At 45.5% G+C, this 17,609-nt stretch overlaps 1 protein-coding gene across 1 annotated transcript; it reads left to right on the top strand.

Annotated features, from left to right (window-relative positions):
- Window positions 1-2,112: 2,112 nt before the first annotated feature.
- On the top strand, window positions 2,113-5,594 carry LOC6603624 (WD repeat-containing protein 6). The gene is made up of 3 exons (XM_002028562.2): window positions 2,113-2,170; window positions 2,245-2,967; window positions 3,023-5,594. The coding sequence occupies exons 1-3, from the start codon at window positions 2,113-2,115 to the stop codon at window positions 5,221-5,223; spliced, it is 2,982 nt and encodes a 993-aa protein (XP_002028598.2). The 3' UTR covers window positions 5,224-5,594.
- Window positions 5,595-17,609: the final 12,015 nt, after the last annotated feature.

Below are 17,609 nucleotides of genomic sequence, written 5' to 3'. Positions count from 1 at the left end.
ACCATCTCTTACACATTTAAAAGAAATTTCTGCCAATCGGTAAGTACATTATTAATAAAAGAAATAAAATGTCTTACAAAAGAAAAGCAAATCGGAGAGGCTCGACACGTGCAAAGAGCTACTGGAGATTTTGAGGTTAAATTGAATCATAGGCAAAATATTTCGGAACTCGAACTCCAACAAAATGAATTACTTTGCGAAAGTAATGCATTCCAGTTTACTGAACATGCGTGGGACAGACTCCAAAAAGTGTGTAAGAGGACTTCGAACCACTTTAGCACTACGAAGTAAGTTTTACTATTTTAGCTTGTGTAATTCCCCAATTTTTAATATATTTTATATTTTCTACAGATGCATTTAAACAGAAGATTGCGATCGACAATCAGGATTTCGACCATACAACTCAAAAATATTTCCAGTATGGTCAGGAACGGAAGGTCAGATTGGAAAAAAGTGATGCAAAAAAACTTAAATTTTAGTACATAGTTCATACATATTACATATATACATTAAATTCATTTCATATTACAAATTAAAAATATTTTTTATTACGGAACAAAATGGGAACGGGTCCAAAAAAAACTCTCGAAAAAACTATTTCTTGCGAGCCTTTTGCGATATCATTTATGATAGCTCGCAAAGGAATCATTTGTGAGCCTTTGCGATATCATTAATGAGTCTTTTTTGATACTGCTATGGGCTCGAAAAAAATATTTCTTTTGATATTATTTTATATCAAAAACGACTCATAAATGATATCGCAAAAGGCTCACAAATGATATTCAGTACCCGAATGATCGTCAGTACCCGAATGCCATAGCCGAAGTCTCTGGGGTATTCAAACTGGTAACCCATCGTGTGACGCTTTCTGGTATGAACTGGCTCATCAATATACTGTATGGTTAGTGGTGATACCATGGATGGTGAACCGAAACCGTCGATGGTCAACTAATTTTTCAACCATCGACCGTATCGATAGAGCTATCGATTTGATTATCAACCCTCCTGCCATTTTTTTTCGCACGTTGCTATGCGATTGTTAGCCGATGGGCTTCAAATGCAATTCTGAATAATTGGCATTCACAACAAAAAATGATTTACGGAACTGGAACTGCCGAACTGGAGAGCATGCTGATAGATATTTGGCCGAAAAAAATTGCTCCCATGTGTATATGGAAATGGCCGAGCCATTAAAGGCTTGATCTGGGATGGTCAGAAGATAGAACCAAAAAAATACAAGTAAATATTTTTTAGTTGGCAGATAAAAGTTTTTCTCTGCAGATGTTGCTGAATTCTTTTCGTACATAATAGAGGTTGACTTGGACGGATCATGCAGGCAGAACATTTTCTGCCAGTTTGCTGGCTGCTTCTTCATTTGAACAATAGCAAAGTCTTGCTATTGCTAAGTTTTCACAAAAAAATAACAAGCTTTTCGCGAAAATACTATGAACTTAATATTGTGCCTCACCTGTTTTTGACTGATGGTGGATGGTTCCAGTTTGCCTCGGAGTTTCACATCTGTCAAAAGTCCCACCGTTTCCCGGGATGTACTCAGTGTGCAGAGCCAATAAATAGCATATTAGTCCACCAACTATCTAGGCTGTTTCGAATCCGAACGTTTCTATGTGATGTTTAGCAGTTAGTTTTTATTTGAAATCCTGAAAAAAATTAACATCAAGAAAAAATAATTCACGCCAGCAATAATAAATCGTGCAAGACAAGAAATAAAAATCCAAGAACAAGACGACAAAATGAAAGCTGGTGTAAGTAAAGATTTCTCAGGGAAGGCTGGAATTTCAGAAGAAGTAGCAGAAAACGCCGAGGGAGCACCAGCCAAGTCCTAATCAACTTCCAATCAACTTGTTAAAATTGCACAATACAGACCAAAATTTTGTTGTTATTATGGTCAACTGCTGTTTTTGATGGATGGTGCTCAGTGGGTTTCGGTGTGTCACATCTTTCAAAAATCCCAACGTTCCCCTTTGATGCTTCCTGTGGGAAAAGGCCATAACAGGAATCCACCCTTAGATTCTGGTCGATCACTATAGAAAAAAAGATCTTGCTGGTGTTATGAGTGTATCTAATATTGTACATCTCTAACTTTGATTTGTCATGACGTTAATTTCGGACGTATTGGGTTTGCACGTGTCATCCAAATTTATATTGGTCGGTAAGTATTTCCACAGCTGCATATACTTATAGTACATTTTATTTTATAATTTGTTATTGTTTTGCTATGTGGAGGCCATGGAAATCAAGCGGTTTTGCATACCCCGAAAGAATCCGTTCAATTGCCACTAGGCGCTCGTCAATCTAAAGTACATGGATTTGCATTGAGTTCTTGTCATGACGCACAACATCTGTTATTGCTATATGGCGAAAATGCATTCTCGTTATTCATTTATAGCGTTAATGAGAAAAGTGAGCCGTTTCAATTGATTTACGAAGGCGAAACAAGAGACTGGATTAATGCTGCGGTTATTTTTGACAATGATGAAAAAAAAGATTGGAAGCTAGTGGTGCACATGTCTCACAGTGCCTTTTTATACCTTCAGTGTAGCATCTCATCAATGGTCTGTTCTGTGTTGGAATTAGCAAGCTGTACCGATTGCTCCATGCTTTACCATACGCGTCTGTATGGCAATAACTATAATGATTTGGCAATAATAAGTGGAAATGCGTTTGGTGAATTGTTGATTTGGCATACACAATGTCCTGTAGATTCCGATACAATTAATTGTACAAAAATATATCCATTGCTGTTACGTATTCAAGCACATAATGGGGTTATCTACTCCATCAATTTTAACCTGGCGTTGAAGATTTTAGTTACTACATCTGATGATCGTTCTGTGAAGTTCTGGAAAATTCAAAAGGTCGGTTCATGGAAAACCTTCTATATAAAACCTATGTTTAGCTGCTTTGGACATACTTCACGAGTTATGAGCTCTATCATAGTCGAAAATGGTAAGCTTTCCTAACAAAAAAGGACGGTAATACGATATAACCATTTATGATGCAGGTGGCCGCGTATGTGTAATAAGTGCTGGTGAGGATTCGTATGTGTGTATTTGGAACTGTTCCGGTGATTTGTTATTAAAACGTCGGCAACAATTTGGGGCACCTATATGGCGGTTAGGTTTTGACAAAGCTACTTCTACACTCTATAGTACCAGTTCAATAGGAAATGTAGTTGCTTATAACATTAAAAACATTTTTAACCGACAGAAAAACCGATTAACCATGGTGGATGACATAGATGCCACAAGTGAGTTTATCGGAAAGCTAAAATTTGTTAATGATAAGACTATTGTTGGCCTAAGTAGCAAAAATCGTATATTTTATATGAACCTAGAAACAATATCGCCGCATGTTGAAAAGTGGTATCTAGTGTCGAATTTTCCCTACTACAAACGTACAGTGCTAGCAGCGTTTGATGGAGTCATTGCTACTTGTGGTTATAAGAGAATAACATTGCACAGTTACAATGTAAAAAAAAAAAATTTCGAGATAATTTTTGATGGCGTAAGACTGAAAGGGACAATTCGAGCATTTCATTTTTTAACCAAAGAACATTATCTTGTATCCGATGAATTAGGAAATTGCCAGCTTCTAAAGGGACGTAAGTTGGACTTGGATTCACATATTTTGCTGAATAATTTTGGTAGGTCCTGGACAACTGCCGCCTTGCTTGTAGTAGAAAAATATCTCTTCTTAAGTAATCGTAAGGGTCACGTCATGGTATACTACCGCTGTGCTGGGAAGAATTTTGAGTTGAAAAATACTGTCAAATGTTTGCATGGAAACATGGGTTCAACTTTTTTAAAGTTATTGAATATAAATAGTCACGAACTCCACGTAATGAGCGGAGGCCATGAGCCTTATTTAAAATATCTACGTTTGAGATTTGCTGATAATAGTTTAACAGTTCTGCAACGGGAGAGAGTCCCATTAGGTTGGGTTGAAGCGTCCCCAGGTGAAGATTTACTTCTTGGTTTCAATGATAATCACATTGTGGCCTGGTCGCGTAAACACGATGTGCTCGTGCAGATAGCTTGTGGGGGTGGGCATCGTTACTGGGACTACCATCTACATAATGATATACTTTGTATATTTTTTATAAAGCACAAAAAGGTGTTTTTTTACCGTAGCTCACTTTGCAATGAAGTCAACGAGATAAATGTACAGCGTATTAACTGGCACGCTCGTAATTGTAACACAATAAAACTTCTTACGGGCCACAATGCTCTTACGCCCTTGCTTCTGTCAGCAGGTGATGATAATATTATAAAGATTGCCAAGCTAGTCAACGACAATTTAATTCATTGTGCCGAACTTCACTCCCACATTTCAAGTGTACGTTGTTTAGAAACTTGTCTCTATAAGTTCGAAAATGGTTTATTTACGTGGCTTATTTTCTCAGTCGGCGGACGATCTCAACTTTGCATTAATCAAATTGACGAAAAAGATGCTAGTGCGTGCAATGTTAGTGAGCTGTGTACCCACAAAGTGCTAAGTACGTCAGAATCAAAAATCTGCGCTCTTGAAGCAAGATTGATGGCAATTTCCATCGCACAGCATACCCTTTCGGGTATTTTTACGTTATATATAGCCAGTGCTGAAGGAGAGATTCGTGTTTATCGTTGGCTTTTTGAAAGACCTTTAGAACTACACTTAATTAATTTTCTGGACATAAAAAGATGTCCACTTAAAATGCATTGGATCAATAGCAAAAGTATATTGCTTATCACAACAACCAACGGGGAAATCTACGGTTTTGACCAGAAGCTTTCCAAACAACGTTTTCAGCTCCAGCTGCACGACGGTGGCATTAATACTTTAGATATAAAAATTTATGGACAGCTTTTGCACGTTTTGTCTGGCGGCGATGACGAAAATATACAGTATACCATTCTAAATTTGGATAACTTCACAGTTCAGCAGAATACAGCATTTTTGGGTCTGCACAATGCGCAGGTTAATGCAGTGTCATTACAACAAGATAATGAAAGTGAAGGATCTCAGCTATTTGGTTATTCATGCAGTGTAGATAAACAGATATATAGGATCAATTTGATGACGCATCAATTCATTCGTGTTGGATGCACATGTATAGCTGATATAAAAGGGATGTTGCTAGATGAGCATCAGCGCATGTATTTTTACGGATGCGGAATTCAAATATTACGTCGTACATTATTTGATAACGGATATTTAAAATAAATTTGCATTTATCATTTTAGGTAAGTCGACAGTATAATGCGTCGGTTCCGATATAGGTACTAGTTCAGTTAATTTGTGGAAATGTCTTTAATTCCATCTACCCATCGAATAAATATTTATAGAAATTAAATTACTATTTTGGGTTTTTGGTTTTTGTCGAGGCCTTTTAACAAAACTTAGTTGGAAAAATATAATAAAATTAGTTAGAAATACATACAACTTAGAGATTATTACGAAAGGGATGAATACAAAAATAGTAAACATAAATAACGGCATCATGAAAATTATAAACAATTACAAACATTATAAACATCCTTAATATAAGTAAGTCGGTTTGATTTTTTATGTGTTGCCTACAAAATACGAAATCTTATCATTTCAATAAAAAGGCGAAAATAAAAAAATTTTAACAAAAGTCTCATGTTAGTATTGTCCTTTTAATGCGGCTTATAAGAGGTAAACTGCTTGGTGCACACTATCCTGTTCCCACTTTAATGCACCATTTACTGACATAAACTGCAGTGAACGCCAGCTCTCGTTGAGCTACAGCGGACGGTGACAATTTCAAGTGCATGACGCAACATGAAGCAGCATGAAGATAAAGGAACATTGATGAAACTTTGAATAGTTTTAATAGAGAACTTATAAGAAGGCATGTCAAAATCAGTGCTGCTCATTTTCTATCAGAAACTTTGAACTGTTTCTAACTTGAAACGAGTGCTAACGTTGTGAGTTGCTGCGGCGACCGCAACTCTCCATTTATACCCAATACATAGTCATTATGGCTCTCCTCCGGCAGACGCCGCGAATATTAAACGACACGACAAAGAGTGCGTGCGAGAGAGACAGAAAATCAGTCTGAGCGTGTCGTCGGGCGCTGCGTAGCCACTGCAAATTGATTTGTTCCTTTTGGCTATAAAAATGATCCGATCTGATCCAGATTAAGCAACCTGATAGATATATTCATTCTTTATGACTGTGCGTTTTTAGTTTTCTCGAATCTTCAATATTGTGGATGCCACAGATCTTCGTTTTTTGTGTGGTCGGAAGGGGGTCTGGCGAAATTTTGAAATATACGTTTTATAGTGAGAACTAATAGGAGTGTGGATACCAAATTTGGTTAATCTAGCCTTAATATTTATTTATTTATTAAATTAACAATTGTCTGTTAATAATGCTACTTAATTACAAAAGGAGGAAAAAAGAGAAGTAAAAAGTTAGTTAAATTTAGGTGATTATAAATATTGCATGCAATTAGTCTAAGGGACAGTTCAAAGGATAAGGAATGACAGAGGGAGTTATAATTTGACCTACATATGGGTAAACGGATTGGCATAAAAGTACGGGTAGGTCTAGATGGGACGGCCAAGTCAATCTGACCCAACAGAGTTTGGGAGTCAACAATCCCGAGAAGGAGCTTGTGCACGAACATAACGCCATTGCATATTCTGCGATGGTGCAACGACGGCAGGTCAATAAGATTTAGCCTAGACCGGTAGGGTGGCAAGATTCTACCCGAGTCCCAGTTAAAGTTAGGGGGCAAAAATTAAAAATTGCTTTTGCACGGATTCAATAACAACCTGCTGCTCTTTATGCTGCAGGCTCCACACACAAGAACAATACTCCAATATAGGACGTACTAACGAGATGTATAGTTGTTTCGTAACGTACGGGTCGTCAAACTCCTTGGACCAAAGCTTGATGAACGCTAAAACACCCTTAGCTTTATTTACAGTTGCAGCTATATGGGTGTTAAAACACATCTTATGATCAAAAAGGACTCCGAGGTCATTTAAACTCGAAATTCGCTCAAGGACATGATTTCCTAGAACATATGGGACAAAATGAGGAGCGCGACGGTAAAATGTCATAAGTTTGCATTTGGAAAGGTTCAGAAAAAGAAAATTAGTTGAACACCACAACAGTAGTTCACTTAGATCAAGTTGAAGGCGTGTGTGCAAATACCAATCAGAGTAAGAAAGACAGATTTTGACATCATCAGCATACATTAGTGTAGTAGAGTATGTTATAACTTGAGGAAGGTCATTCACAAATAAAAAAAACAGAAGCGGGCCCAGATGACTTCCCTGTGGCACACCTGAAGTAACGTTAACAGTATTTGACAACACGTTAGAAAACAAAACACGTTGAGTACGGTTAGAGAGAAAGGACAAAATCCAATCTAGAAGATTCGTTGGGAACCCTAATAAAGAGAGCTTGTGAATAAGCAGAGCATGGTTCACAGAATCGAATGCCTTGCTGAAGTCCGTAAAAACTACATCCGTCTGCAAACCAATTTGAAAACCACGGTGGATTAGGTTAGAAAACTCAAGAAGGTTAGTCGATGTTGAACGATGTCTGAAAAAACCGTGTTGCGACGGAGATATCAAGCTGCAACAAAGATGTTGCAGTTGCCGGGTGACCAGGAACTCAAGAAGCTTCGCGATGGCGGAAAGCTTTGCGATACCACGATAGTTTTCAATGTTTGATCTTTAACCTTTTTTGTGAAGCGGAATGATGTAGGACTCATTCAAAATTACAGGGAGACAAAACTGTTCCAAAGAGAGGTTGAAGAGAAAGGTCAAGGGTTTGCAAAGGGACTAGGTACAGTGTTTTAAAATGAAACTTGGTACCTTATATGGACCCACAGAAAACGATATGTCCATAGAAGACAAACCTTGCAAAGCAACGCTTGCCTCGAAAATAGACAGAAAATTGCTGTTAGCGTGAGGTAGCTGGAACGGATACGGAATGGATGCGCTGTAAATATGAGACGAGTACGTTGTTTGGAAAAAGGTAGCGAATAAATTTGCAATACCAACAGCAGAAGCTTCTGTTTTGTTCTGGTAATGAAGGGACGGAGGAAAAGCGTTTGACTTACGCTTAGAGTTAACGAACGAATATAATTTTTCAGGAGCACTACAAAAGTTTGTACTATATTGTGAAAGGTAATGATTATAGCACTGACTATTAATGGCAAGGAACAGAGAGCGAGCGGAGGAGTATAGAGCTAAGGCCAACGTGGAGCCCGACTTTTGGTACTTTTTATAGAGCCTGGATTTATTTTTTTTTAAGTATGACAAATACTTGGTGTTCAGGCCAGCAGCAGATGAGTGCCGTGCACTGTGCCAACTTCGTGCGCTCCGGTCCCAACTCACTCTCGCGCGCTCGGAGGGGCGCTCGGGAGATTTTACGACCCACTATCCACCCGGCGCTCAAGCCATCATGGACCATAGATCGTAAGGCCTAGTTTAGTGACGTTTCAACCCCCGTTTCAAACGCACGATCTACCGCGTGACCCCCGAAATAAATACTACACATTTACCACAAAGCACCACGGCATTTTCTTTTCTTGCGACGGCTACAGGAGGTTTCACTTCATCATCCATATCGTCATTGGAGACTTGAGCTTCGTCCGCCCCCCTACAAACATTGGTCCTTCGAGCCGGATCTTCGCCTAAACAAAAGGAGAAGTCCACACCAGCAAGCACCGGCGGACAATTCCCAACCTCCAAGATAAGTACGGATTCCCCATCTGCCCATCTCCAGTGGCTCCTCACCTGGTCCCATTCGGCTGGACATATATACATATATATACGTGCCGCGTCTTTCCTTTCACCGTTCTATCGACGGCGCCATATTCTTGGCAATTCCGGGCGCTCTCCGCTTCTTCGAGTGCTCGTACCCACATCTACATACCCAATACAACGGTCGTGCTTATAGTTCCGTTGTCTGTGCAATCAGTTGTGCCACAGTGAAGTAAAAAGCATTCACCTGCAGCGGGACCAATTTAATCCGCCTCCGATCCAGCGCTTACATTCATACACATATGTATGCATATCTGTCGGTAACTCATCTGCCTTCCTCTCCCAGCTACCAGCTGAGTTTTCGCGGCTGACAAACGGACATACATATGCACATACATATTCTGCACAGTTTTTTGGTTTTATAATTACATACATATATAAACTAACACGGGTCACTACGTCGCCCCTTTCTTAACTAATTATATTGTCCATAACCTAATACACGATTTCATACGCCCAGCGCATATTTATTTACATATACATACATAAGTACGCATTCCTTTTAAAGTAGCATATTCTTGCATATCTATATACATACACACATCTTGTATTTAAAACGGTTACCCGTTGCTCAATTGCGTTAACTCAAGGCACCGTACCTAGCACTTACATCCATACACACACACACATACAAGCAACAGCAGCGGTGCATTCTTTTCGTCTTTCCTTTCGTTTTCGCTTCTCCACCGTTTTGCTTGCGTTGTTGTTGGTGGGAGAATATTTTTCGGTGCCGCGCTTGACCGTAACGGAGCGTCAAGTTACGCGCTACCCTGCATTTCGAGGGTATATTGTTTTAGACGGCCGTTTGCAACCGACTCTATATATTGATACCTCGCGCCTCAATATTATTGTTCATCCTCAATTTTCATCCTAATCTCCGTATACAACCAAGGTTGTGGCCATTCGCCCCACACTTCCTTTGTTCTCCTTTCTTCGTGTGATTTCCGAATATGCCAACAGGGCGTGAAGAGAGCAAAAAACTTTTGTCCGTGACCTCTCCAAGTGTCAGAAGACCACGCAGCTCGTCCGCCCCAGAAACACCCACCTCGGTGACACGCAAAGTTAAGTCATCCAGTACTCCCGGGCCCACCACAAGCTCCGCGGGTGCGAAGACCAGATCGGTCCTATTCCCGTCGCGGGTCACGCTTAAGGTGCCAGCGCGTACTGCCAGTCCAAGCCATTCTCAACCCTCCCACACAATGGCTCACTCCGCTGCCACTACAGCAATGGCTAAATTTGGAGCAGCCTCACGCAAACTTATGCATTTCGGAGAGCGAATAAACCTTCCGAATCCTCGCACTCCATCTGCCTCGCTTGCCACGGTACGCCGTGACCAAATCCGAAGCACAAAAATTGTTTCGTGGTTGTGGCTGAAGACGGTGCGCAGGCTGAAGCGGACCTTCAATCGAAGTTCAATGACTGTTTTACGGTGTACGAACAGTGCGTTGCTGATCTCACTGATCAGCTCCAACAACCAGCAGTCCGTCCCGCCGCACAGCCAGATTTCCACGGCGGCTGCAGACTTCCCCCATGCGACATCGAAGTTTTCGCTGGGGATTACGTCAGCTGGCCTACGTTCCGAGACCTGTTTACTGCGATCTACATACAGAATCCCAGGCTGTCTCCCGTGGAAAAGCTGTACCACCTCACCACTAAGACCAGAGGTGATCCGAAGGCCATAGTGGAAAAGTCCCCACTCACAAATGACGGCTTCGAGGCTGCCTGGAATGCCCTTCGGGACCGGTACGAAAATAACAGGCTCCTGGTGACTAACCAAATAAATATCCTCCTTTCATTGGCTTCCGTTGGTACCGAGTCCAGTCGTGCGCTAAAGGAGCTTCTCAGCACCATCCAAGGAGTTTTAAGCACTGGCCCACTCAAAGGTCTCCACCGAAAACTGGGACAGCTTGCTGGTGACTATTTGTGCCTCCAAATTACAGAAGTCGACCCGGGCTTTGTGGGAAGATTCCGTCACCTCGGAGGGTTCACTCCTTCGAGACAACCGTAAATCCGAACCGGAGAGCGTGTGATCTTTGCGGGAAAGAGAATCACCCAATTCGGCTATGCCCGGACTTTCTCCAAATGAACGCTGATGCTCGTTCCAGCTGCATCAAACAAAAGCAGCTTTGTCTCAACTGTTTCGCACGAGGCCATCAGATCCGGGAATGCCAAAGTGCCCATAACTGCAGTACTTGTGGGGACCGACACCACACGCTCCTGCACCGTGGCACTCCAGTCGCCCGTGATTCCACCTCCCCAGTCGTACCGAGTCCAAGTTCTTCCGACGCCCCACCCAGCGTTCAAAATTATTTCGCCTCCGGCCAAAGAGCTGTCCTTCTGGGAACAGCAATCATTAATATTTGCCACCTGGGGACAAATTTCCGCGCCCGCGCTCTAATCGACCCGGGATCCGAGGCAAGGTTTATCACGGAACGTCTTTTTAACATAATCAAGTTGCCGTTCCGACTCATCCAGGCACAAGTCTCGGGAATCAATCGTACAGTATCCGCTCAATCCACGAAGATCTGTCATTTTGCCATCCATTCCACGACGAGGCCGGACTTGCACTTAAACGCCACGGCCTATGTTCTGCCGGAACTGGCAGGTCACCTGCCATCCTATCCGATTTCGCAAACTTCGTTTCGAGACCTGCCGGGCCTTGCATGGGCAGACCCGACCTTCCACGAGAGTTCACAAATTGATGTCCTGATTGGAGCGGATATCCTTCCGTCCATCCTATTAAGCGGCTCATAGACCAACATCTGTGGCTCTCTCCTCGGGCAGGAAACCATTTTCAGGTGGGTACTTACCGGCCAAGTGCCCAATACTGTACAAAGCAGTATTTCATCCTTCTCTACGCAAGTTTCGAGCGAGCTAGAGGCTCCCTTAGACCAGCTTCTTACCAAGTTTTGGGAGGTGGAGACACTACCGGTGAAAATCGTAGGCGAGTCGGATGCCTACTGCGAAAGCAATTTCCTCCGAACCACTTCGAGAACGTCGAACGGCAAGTACGTTGTCGCGTTGCCGTTCCGTGACCCAGATCGTCTCTGATCCGATCTGGGGTATTCAAGATCGATTGCCCTGACTCGGTTTCTGCGGAACGAAAATCGTTTAAAAAGAGACTCTACCTTACAAGCGCAATACGACTCCGTGATCCAAGAATACCTAGACCTTGATCACATGACAGAAGCTCCTCCGATTCATGGGTCCTCAACCTACTACCTGCCGCACCACGCTATCTTCAAGCCTGATAGCACCACCACGAAAGTCCGCGTTGTATTTAACGCATCCAGCCCGTCGAGTAACGGTATCAGCTTGAATGATCTTCTGCACCCCGGCCCTGTTCTCAGGGCCTTCAGATCCTGAAGTAGCGCTACTACCTGTACGTCTTCAATGCTGACATCACCAAGATGTATCGGCAGATTTGGGTAGATCCGAAGCACACCCCCTTCCAGCGAATATTGTTTCGCAACAAGGAGGGCGAGATACGCGACTATGAGTTGCAAACTGTTACCTTTGAGGTCAATTGTGCTCCCTTTCTCGCCATCCAGGCGTTGCAACGGCTTGCAGACGATTTCCAGTCCCGATTCCCGAGAGCCAGTCACATCATTCGGTCCTGTATGTATGTCGACGACGTCCTAGCGGGAGCAGACTCTCCCACTGAGGCTCAGCTAGCTATCCGCGAGTTACAGGCCGCCCTGAGTTCTGCCGGGTTTCCACTGAGAAAATGGACGTCCAACCACAAGGATATCCTGACTACCATTCCGAATGACCATCTCCTTCACACCGACTTCCTTGAAATCGAGGCAGAAAGCACAGCCAAGACTTTCGGAATTCGCTGGAAGGCGACAACAGACGATTTCTTCTTCGTTCCGCCAGAACTGGCATCTACGGCATCCCATACCAAGCGAGCGGTGCTTTCCCAGATAGCAATGTTGTTCGACCCTGCGGGCTGGTTGGCTCCTTTCATTGTCTGGTCAAAGATCTTCATGCAAGAGATCTGGTTGCAAGAAGTGGGATGGGACGAAGATCTTCCGACCGAGATGCGTCAGCGCTGGATTAGTTTTCTGCAGAGCTACTCCGCTCTCGACCTGATCCGCATTCCAAGGTGGATTGGCTCCGAACCATCTGTAAGGGTCGAGCATCACGGATTTTGCGATGCCTCCGAAAAGGCGTACGGTGCGACGATCTACGTACGCATCGAGACTCACCCCCTGGTCAAGGTGCAGTTGCTCACCGCGAAAACACGAGTCGCACCCGTTAAGACTATCGCTCCCCCGGTTAGAGCTATGCGGCGCCGTGCTACTGTCCGAAATGGCGACAGCTATCCTGCCAAATATGCCAAGCGCACCTACAACCTGTTACTTCTGGACAGATTCCGCTATAGTACTGTCCTGGCTGAAAAAGCCTGCTTGCCACTGGACTACCTTCGTGGCCAACCGAGTGACCAGAATTTCCCAAGCCACCGAGGTCGAGAATTGGGTCACATTCCGACCGCACGAAATCCCGCCGACCTCGCCAGCAGGGGCGTATCCTTACAGGAGCCCGTCGAGAACCAACTCTGGTGGCACGGACCAGCGTGGTTGCAAGGGCCCCAGCATCAATGGCCAGCCCAAGGCGGGGACGATCCCGCTATATAACCCTCGAGCAACGTGGGATGAAGGTTCACTTTGCACCGAGCCCATCCGAAGACTTTCTCGATCGGTTCTCCAATCTGGAGAGAGCCCTGCGAGTCCATGCTTATGTCCTTCGCTTCACAAAACGCTGCCGGAAGCTGGTCACCGGACAAGAGGACCACCTTGCAAGCGAATACATTACCGCAGCTGAGCGCACTCTTATCCTAGAGACTCAGCGCAGGGAATACTCCCAAGAGTATCACTGCCTAAGCGAGAAGCGGCCAGTGCCAAGGTCAAGTTCTATCCTGAATTTGAACCCGTTCCTAGACCAACATGGGCTCATAAGAGCATGTGGCCGTATCGCAACTTCTACCTTTCTGAAGTACGACGAACGGCATCCCATTATTCTGCCGTACCGCTGCCGGCTTTCCCGCCTTCTCGCGCAATTCACCCACCGGATAACTCTTCATGGCGGGAACCAACTAATGGTGCGACTTATCCGATCCAAGTTCTGGATTCCCAAGGTTCAGAAACTCATGACGGGGGTGGTAAACTCCTGCAATGTATGCGTCATCCACAGACAGAAGTTGCAAGCCCAAATGATGGGTGATCTTCCTACGGAACGAACGTCCTTTTCCAGACCGTTCACGCACACCGGAATTTACTACGCGGGTCCCTTCGAAATACGGAATTACACAGGCAGAGCGTGCCTGATAACCAAGGGGTATGTGTGTGTGTTCGTGTGTTTTTCCACGAAGGCGATCCATTTGGAGCCCACGTCGGATCTCACGACCTAGAAATTTCTTGCAGCCTTCGCTCGTTTCGTCGCACGACGAGGGTGTCCGCAGCGCATTCACTCCGACAATGGCAAAACTTTCGTTGGTGCCGCCAAGGTGCTTTCCCGTGAATTCCTAGAAGCATTCAAGGGCTCGATAACTGGTGCGTACAGCCATCACCGGGTTTCGTGGCGTTTTATCCCACCAGGAGCTCCACACATGGGAGGTCTGTGGGAAGCCGGGGTGAAGAGTTTCAAAACTGTCTTCTACAAAGCCACGTCCTCTCGGAAGTACACTTTCGAAGAGCTTTCCACGCTTCTCGCAAAGATCGAAGCACGCCTGAATTCCAGGCCGCTCTCGCCGATGTCCGAAGATCCAACTGAGTTTCTGGCCCTTACTCCCGGGCACTTCCTTACCGGGGGACCCTTGATGTCTACGGCCGAACCCGAAATAAAGGGTGACCTTAAATCAATAATCAATCGATGGCAGCATTTAAAGGCCCTCACCCAACAGTTTTGCCAGCGGTGGAAAGAGGAATACCTCAAAGAGCTCCACAAGCGCACTAAGTGGCAGACGCCGACGCCAAACCTCCAGGTTGAGGATATGGTTGTCGTCAAAGAAGACAACCTGCCCTCCAATGAATGGCGGCTCGGGAGAGTCCAGTCCGTGTATCCCGGCGCTGACGATAGAGTCCGTGTGGTAGATATCCTTACTGCCCGCGGGGTCCTTAAAATGCCTGTTGTAAAGGTCGTTCTCCTCCCAGTAGAACGCCCTAGTTTCGTCCAACAATAACGCGAATGTACCTTCCAAAGCTCCAAGTTTCATTACTAATACTTCTTCGACCACTTTCCTTCCTCCTAGTTCATCGTATCCAGACATGGCCACACGCTACTCCACATATCCGCGCCTCGCTGTCCAGCCCGCTCAGCCTCGGAAATACAGTCGACAGCTACATCGGCCCACGCCGGACGCCGCCCTCGTCGCCCAGCCCGTCCAGCCCCGGCTGCACCGCCGCCATCTACGCCGGCTCACGCCGAGCGCCGTCCTCGTCGGCCCGTCAGCCGACCGGTCGTAGGAACCGCGACCTCATCGTTTTCGAGTCCAGCGTCTCAAGCTGAGTGCCGTCCCCGTCACCCCGTGAACCGCCCCGTCGTAGGAACCCCGGCGCCCTCCGTAAGCTCCCTTCTACATCTAAATCGAAGGATTTCGAAACGGCCTTCAAGCTACCTACTACGCGCGTCGGCAACGAGAAGGTGTGCACCGCGGTCATTCGTACCAAGACGGGCGACTTCCGACTGGAAGCCATCCTGAAGGTCGAGCCCCGTTTGCGCATCCGCACGCCGATCCGACCTTTGAGCGATACGATCCGGGCTCGATTTGACGATCTGAAGCTCGCAGATGCGCAATTCCATCGACCAGCCACCATCTCTCTGGTCTTAGGCGCCGGTAGCATAAGAAGCATAATCTCAAAGGTCAAGATGGCAAAACAATGGATAAACCAAGCAACGAAACTGGAGTTACAGAACTATTGTGAGGAATTCGGATTGGAGAAACTGGACGGACTAGAGACCCAAAAGAAACAACTACTACAATTTTCGGAGAGAACAGACCTCCCAATACATATTCGAGAGAGGCTAGAACAACTAGCAAATACCCAAACACGAGGAAAAAGCCCGAGAACCAAGAGCCCAAGGCAACAATCACCAAAAGGAGTACCACAAAAATCAACAATGGAAGAGAGTCAAGGGGAGACCAGGACAGGCAGGAAGAAATCGCTATTTCCAAAACAGATAAAGAAAGGATCACCAGAAGCAGTAGCGATAATAGAAAAAATACGCAAGTGGGACCTGATCTTTTCAGGAAACGGAGGGCTGCTAGAATTCCTGAGCAGGATGGAGGAATTAGCAGAAACCTACGGGGTAGAACCGGACCTTGCAAGCGAATACATTACCGCAGCTGAGCGCACTCTTATCCTAGAGACTCAGCGCAGGGAATACTCCCAAGAGTATCACTGCCTAAGCGAGAAGCGGCCAGTGCCAAGGTCAAGTTCTATCCTGAATTTGAACCCGTTCCTAGACCAACATGGGCTCATAAGAGCATGTGGCCGTATCGCAACTTCTACCTTTCTGAAGTACGACGAACGGCATCCCATTATTCTGCCGTACCGCTGCCGGCTTTCCCGCCTTCTCGCGCAATTCACCCACCGGATAACTCTTCATGGCGGGAACCAACTAATGGTGCGACTTATCCGATCCAAGTTCTGGATTCCCAAGGTTCAGAAACTCATGACGGGGGTGGTAAACTCCTGCAATGTATGCGTCATCCACAGACAGAAGTTGCAAGCCCAAATGATGGGTGATCTTCCTACGGAACGAACGTCCTTTTCCAGACCGTTCACGCACACCGGAATTTACTACGCGGGTCCCTTCGAAATACGGAATTACACAGGCAGAGCGTGCCTGATAAACAAGGGGTATGTGTGTGTGTTCGTGTGTTTTTCCACGAAGGCGATCCATTTGGAGCCCACGTCGGATCTCACGACCTAGAAATTTCTTGCAGCCTTCGCTCGTTTCGTCGCACGACGAGGGTGTCCGCAGCGCATTCACTCCGACAATGGCATAACTTTCGTTGGTGCCGCCAAGGTGCTTTCCCGTGAATTCCTAGAAGCATTCAAGGGCTCGATAACTGGTGCGTACAGCCATCACCGGGTTTCGTGGCGTTTTATTCCACCAGGAGCTCCACACATGGGAGGTCTGTGGGAAGCCGGGGTGAAGAGTTTCAAAACTGTCTTCTACAAAGCCACGTCCTCTCGGAAGTACACTTTCGAAGAGCTTTCCACGCTTCTCGCAAAGATCGAAGCACGCCTGAATTCCAGGCCGCTCTCGCCGATGTCCGAAGATCCAACTGAGTTTCTGGCCCTTACTCCCGGGCACTTCCTTACCGGGGGACCCTTGATGTCTACGGCCGAACCCGAAATAAAGGCCCTCACCCAACAGTTTTGCCAGCGGTGGAAAGAGGAATACCTCAAAGAGCTCCACAAGCGCACTAAGTGGCAGACGCCGACGCCAAACCTCCAGGTTGGGGATATGGTTGTCGTCAAAGAAGACAACCTGCCCTCCAATGAATGGCGGCTCGGGAGAGTCCAGTCCGTGTATCCCGGCGCTGACGATAGAGTCCGTGTGGTAGATATCCTTACTGCCCGCGGGGTCCTTAAAAGGCCTGTTGTAAAGGTCGTTCTCCTCCCAGTAGAACGCCCTAGTTCCGTCCAACAATAACGCGAATGTACCTTCCAAAGCTCCAAGTTTCATTACTAATACTTCTTCGACCACTTTCCTTCCTCCTAGTTCATCGTATCCAGACATGGCCACACGCTACTCCACATATCCGCGCCTCGCTGTCCAGCCCGC

The sequence above is a fragment of the Drosophila persimilis genome, unplaced genomic scaffold, assembly GCF_003286085.1.
Source record: "Drosophila persimilis strain 14011-0111.01,24,50 unplaced genomic scaffold, DperRS2 tig00000477-arrow-pilon, whole genome shotgun sequence".
NCBI classification, from domain to species: Eukaryota; Metazoa; Arthropoda; class Insecta; order Diptera; family Drosophilidae; genus Drosophila; species Drosophila persimilis.
Note: the sequence above shows the minus strand (reverse complement) of the source record. Positions and strands in the feature narration are given on the sequence as shown.

What these genes read in the sequence shown, in the direction of transcription:
- LOC6603624 (XM_002028562.2), top strand. Translation starts at nt 2,113, where the DNA reads ATGACGTTAATTTCGGACGTATTGGGTTTGCACGTGTCATCCAAATTT. An exon ending in ATCCAAATTTATATTGGTCG is followed by an intron (nt 2,171 to 2,244) that starts GTAAGTATTTCC and finishes TGCTATGTGGAG; the next exon opens with GCCATGGAAATCAAGCGGTT. An exon ending in CTCTATCATAGTCGAAAATG is followed by an intron (nt 2,968 to 3,022) that starts GTAAGCTTTCCT and finishes TTTATGATGCAG; the next exon opens with GTGGCCGCGTATGTGTAATA.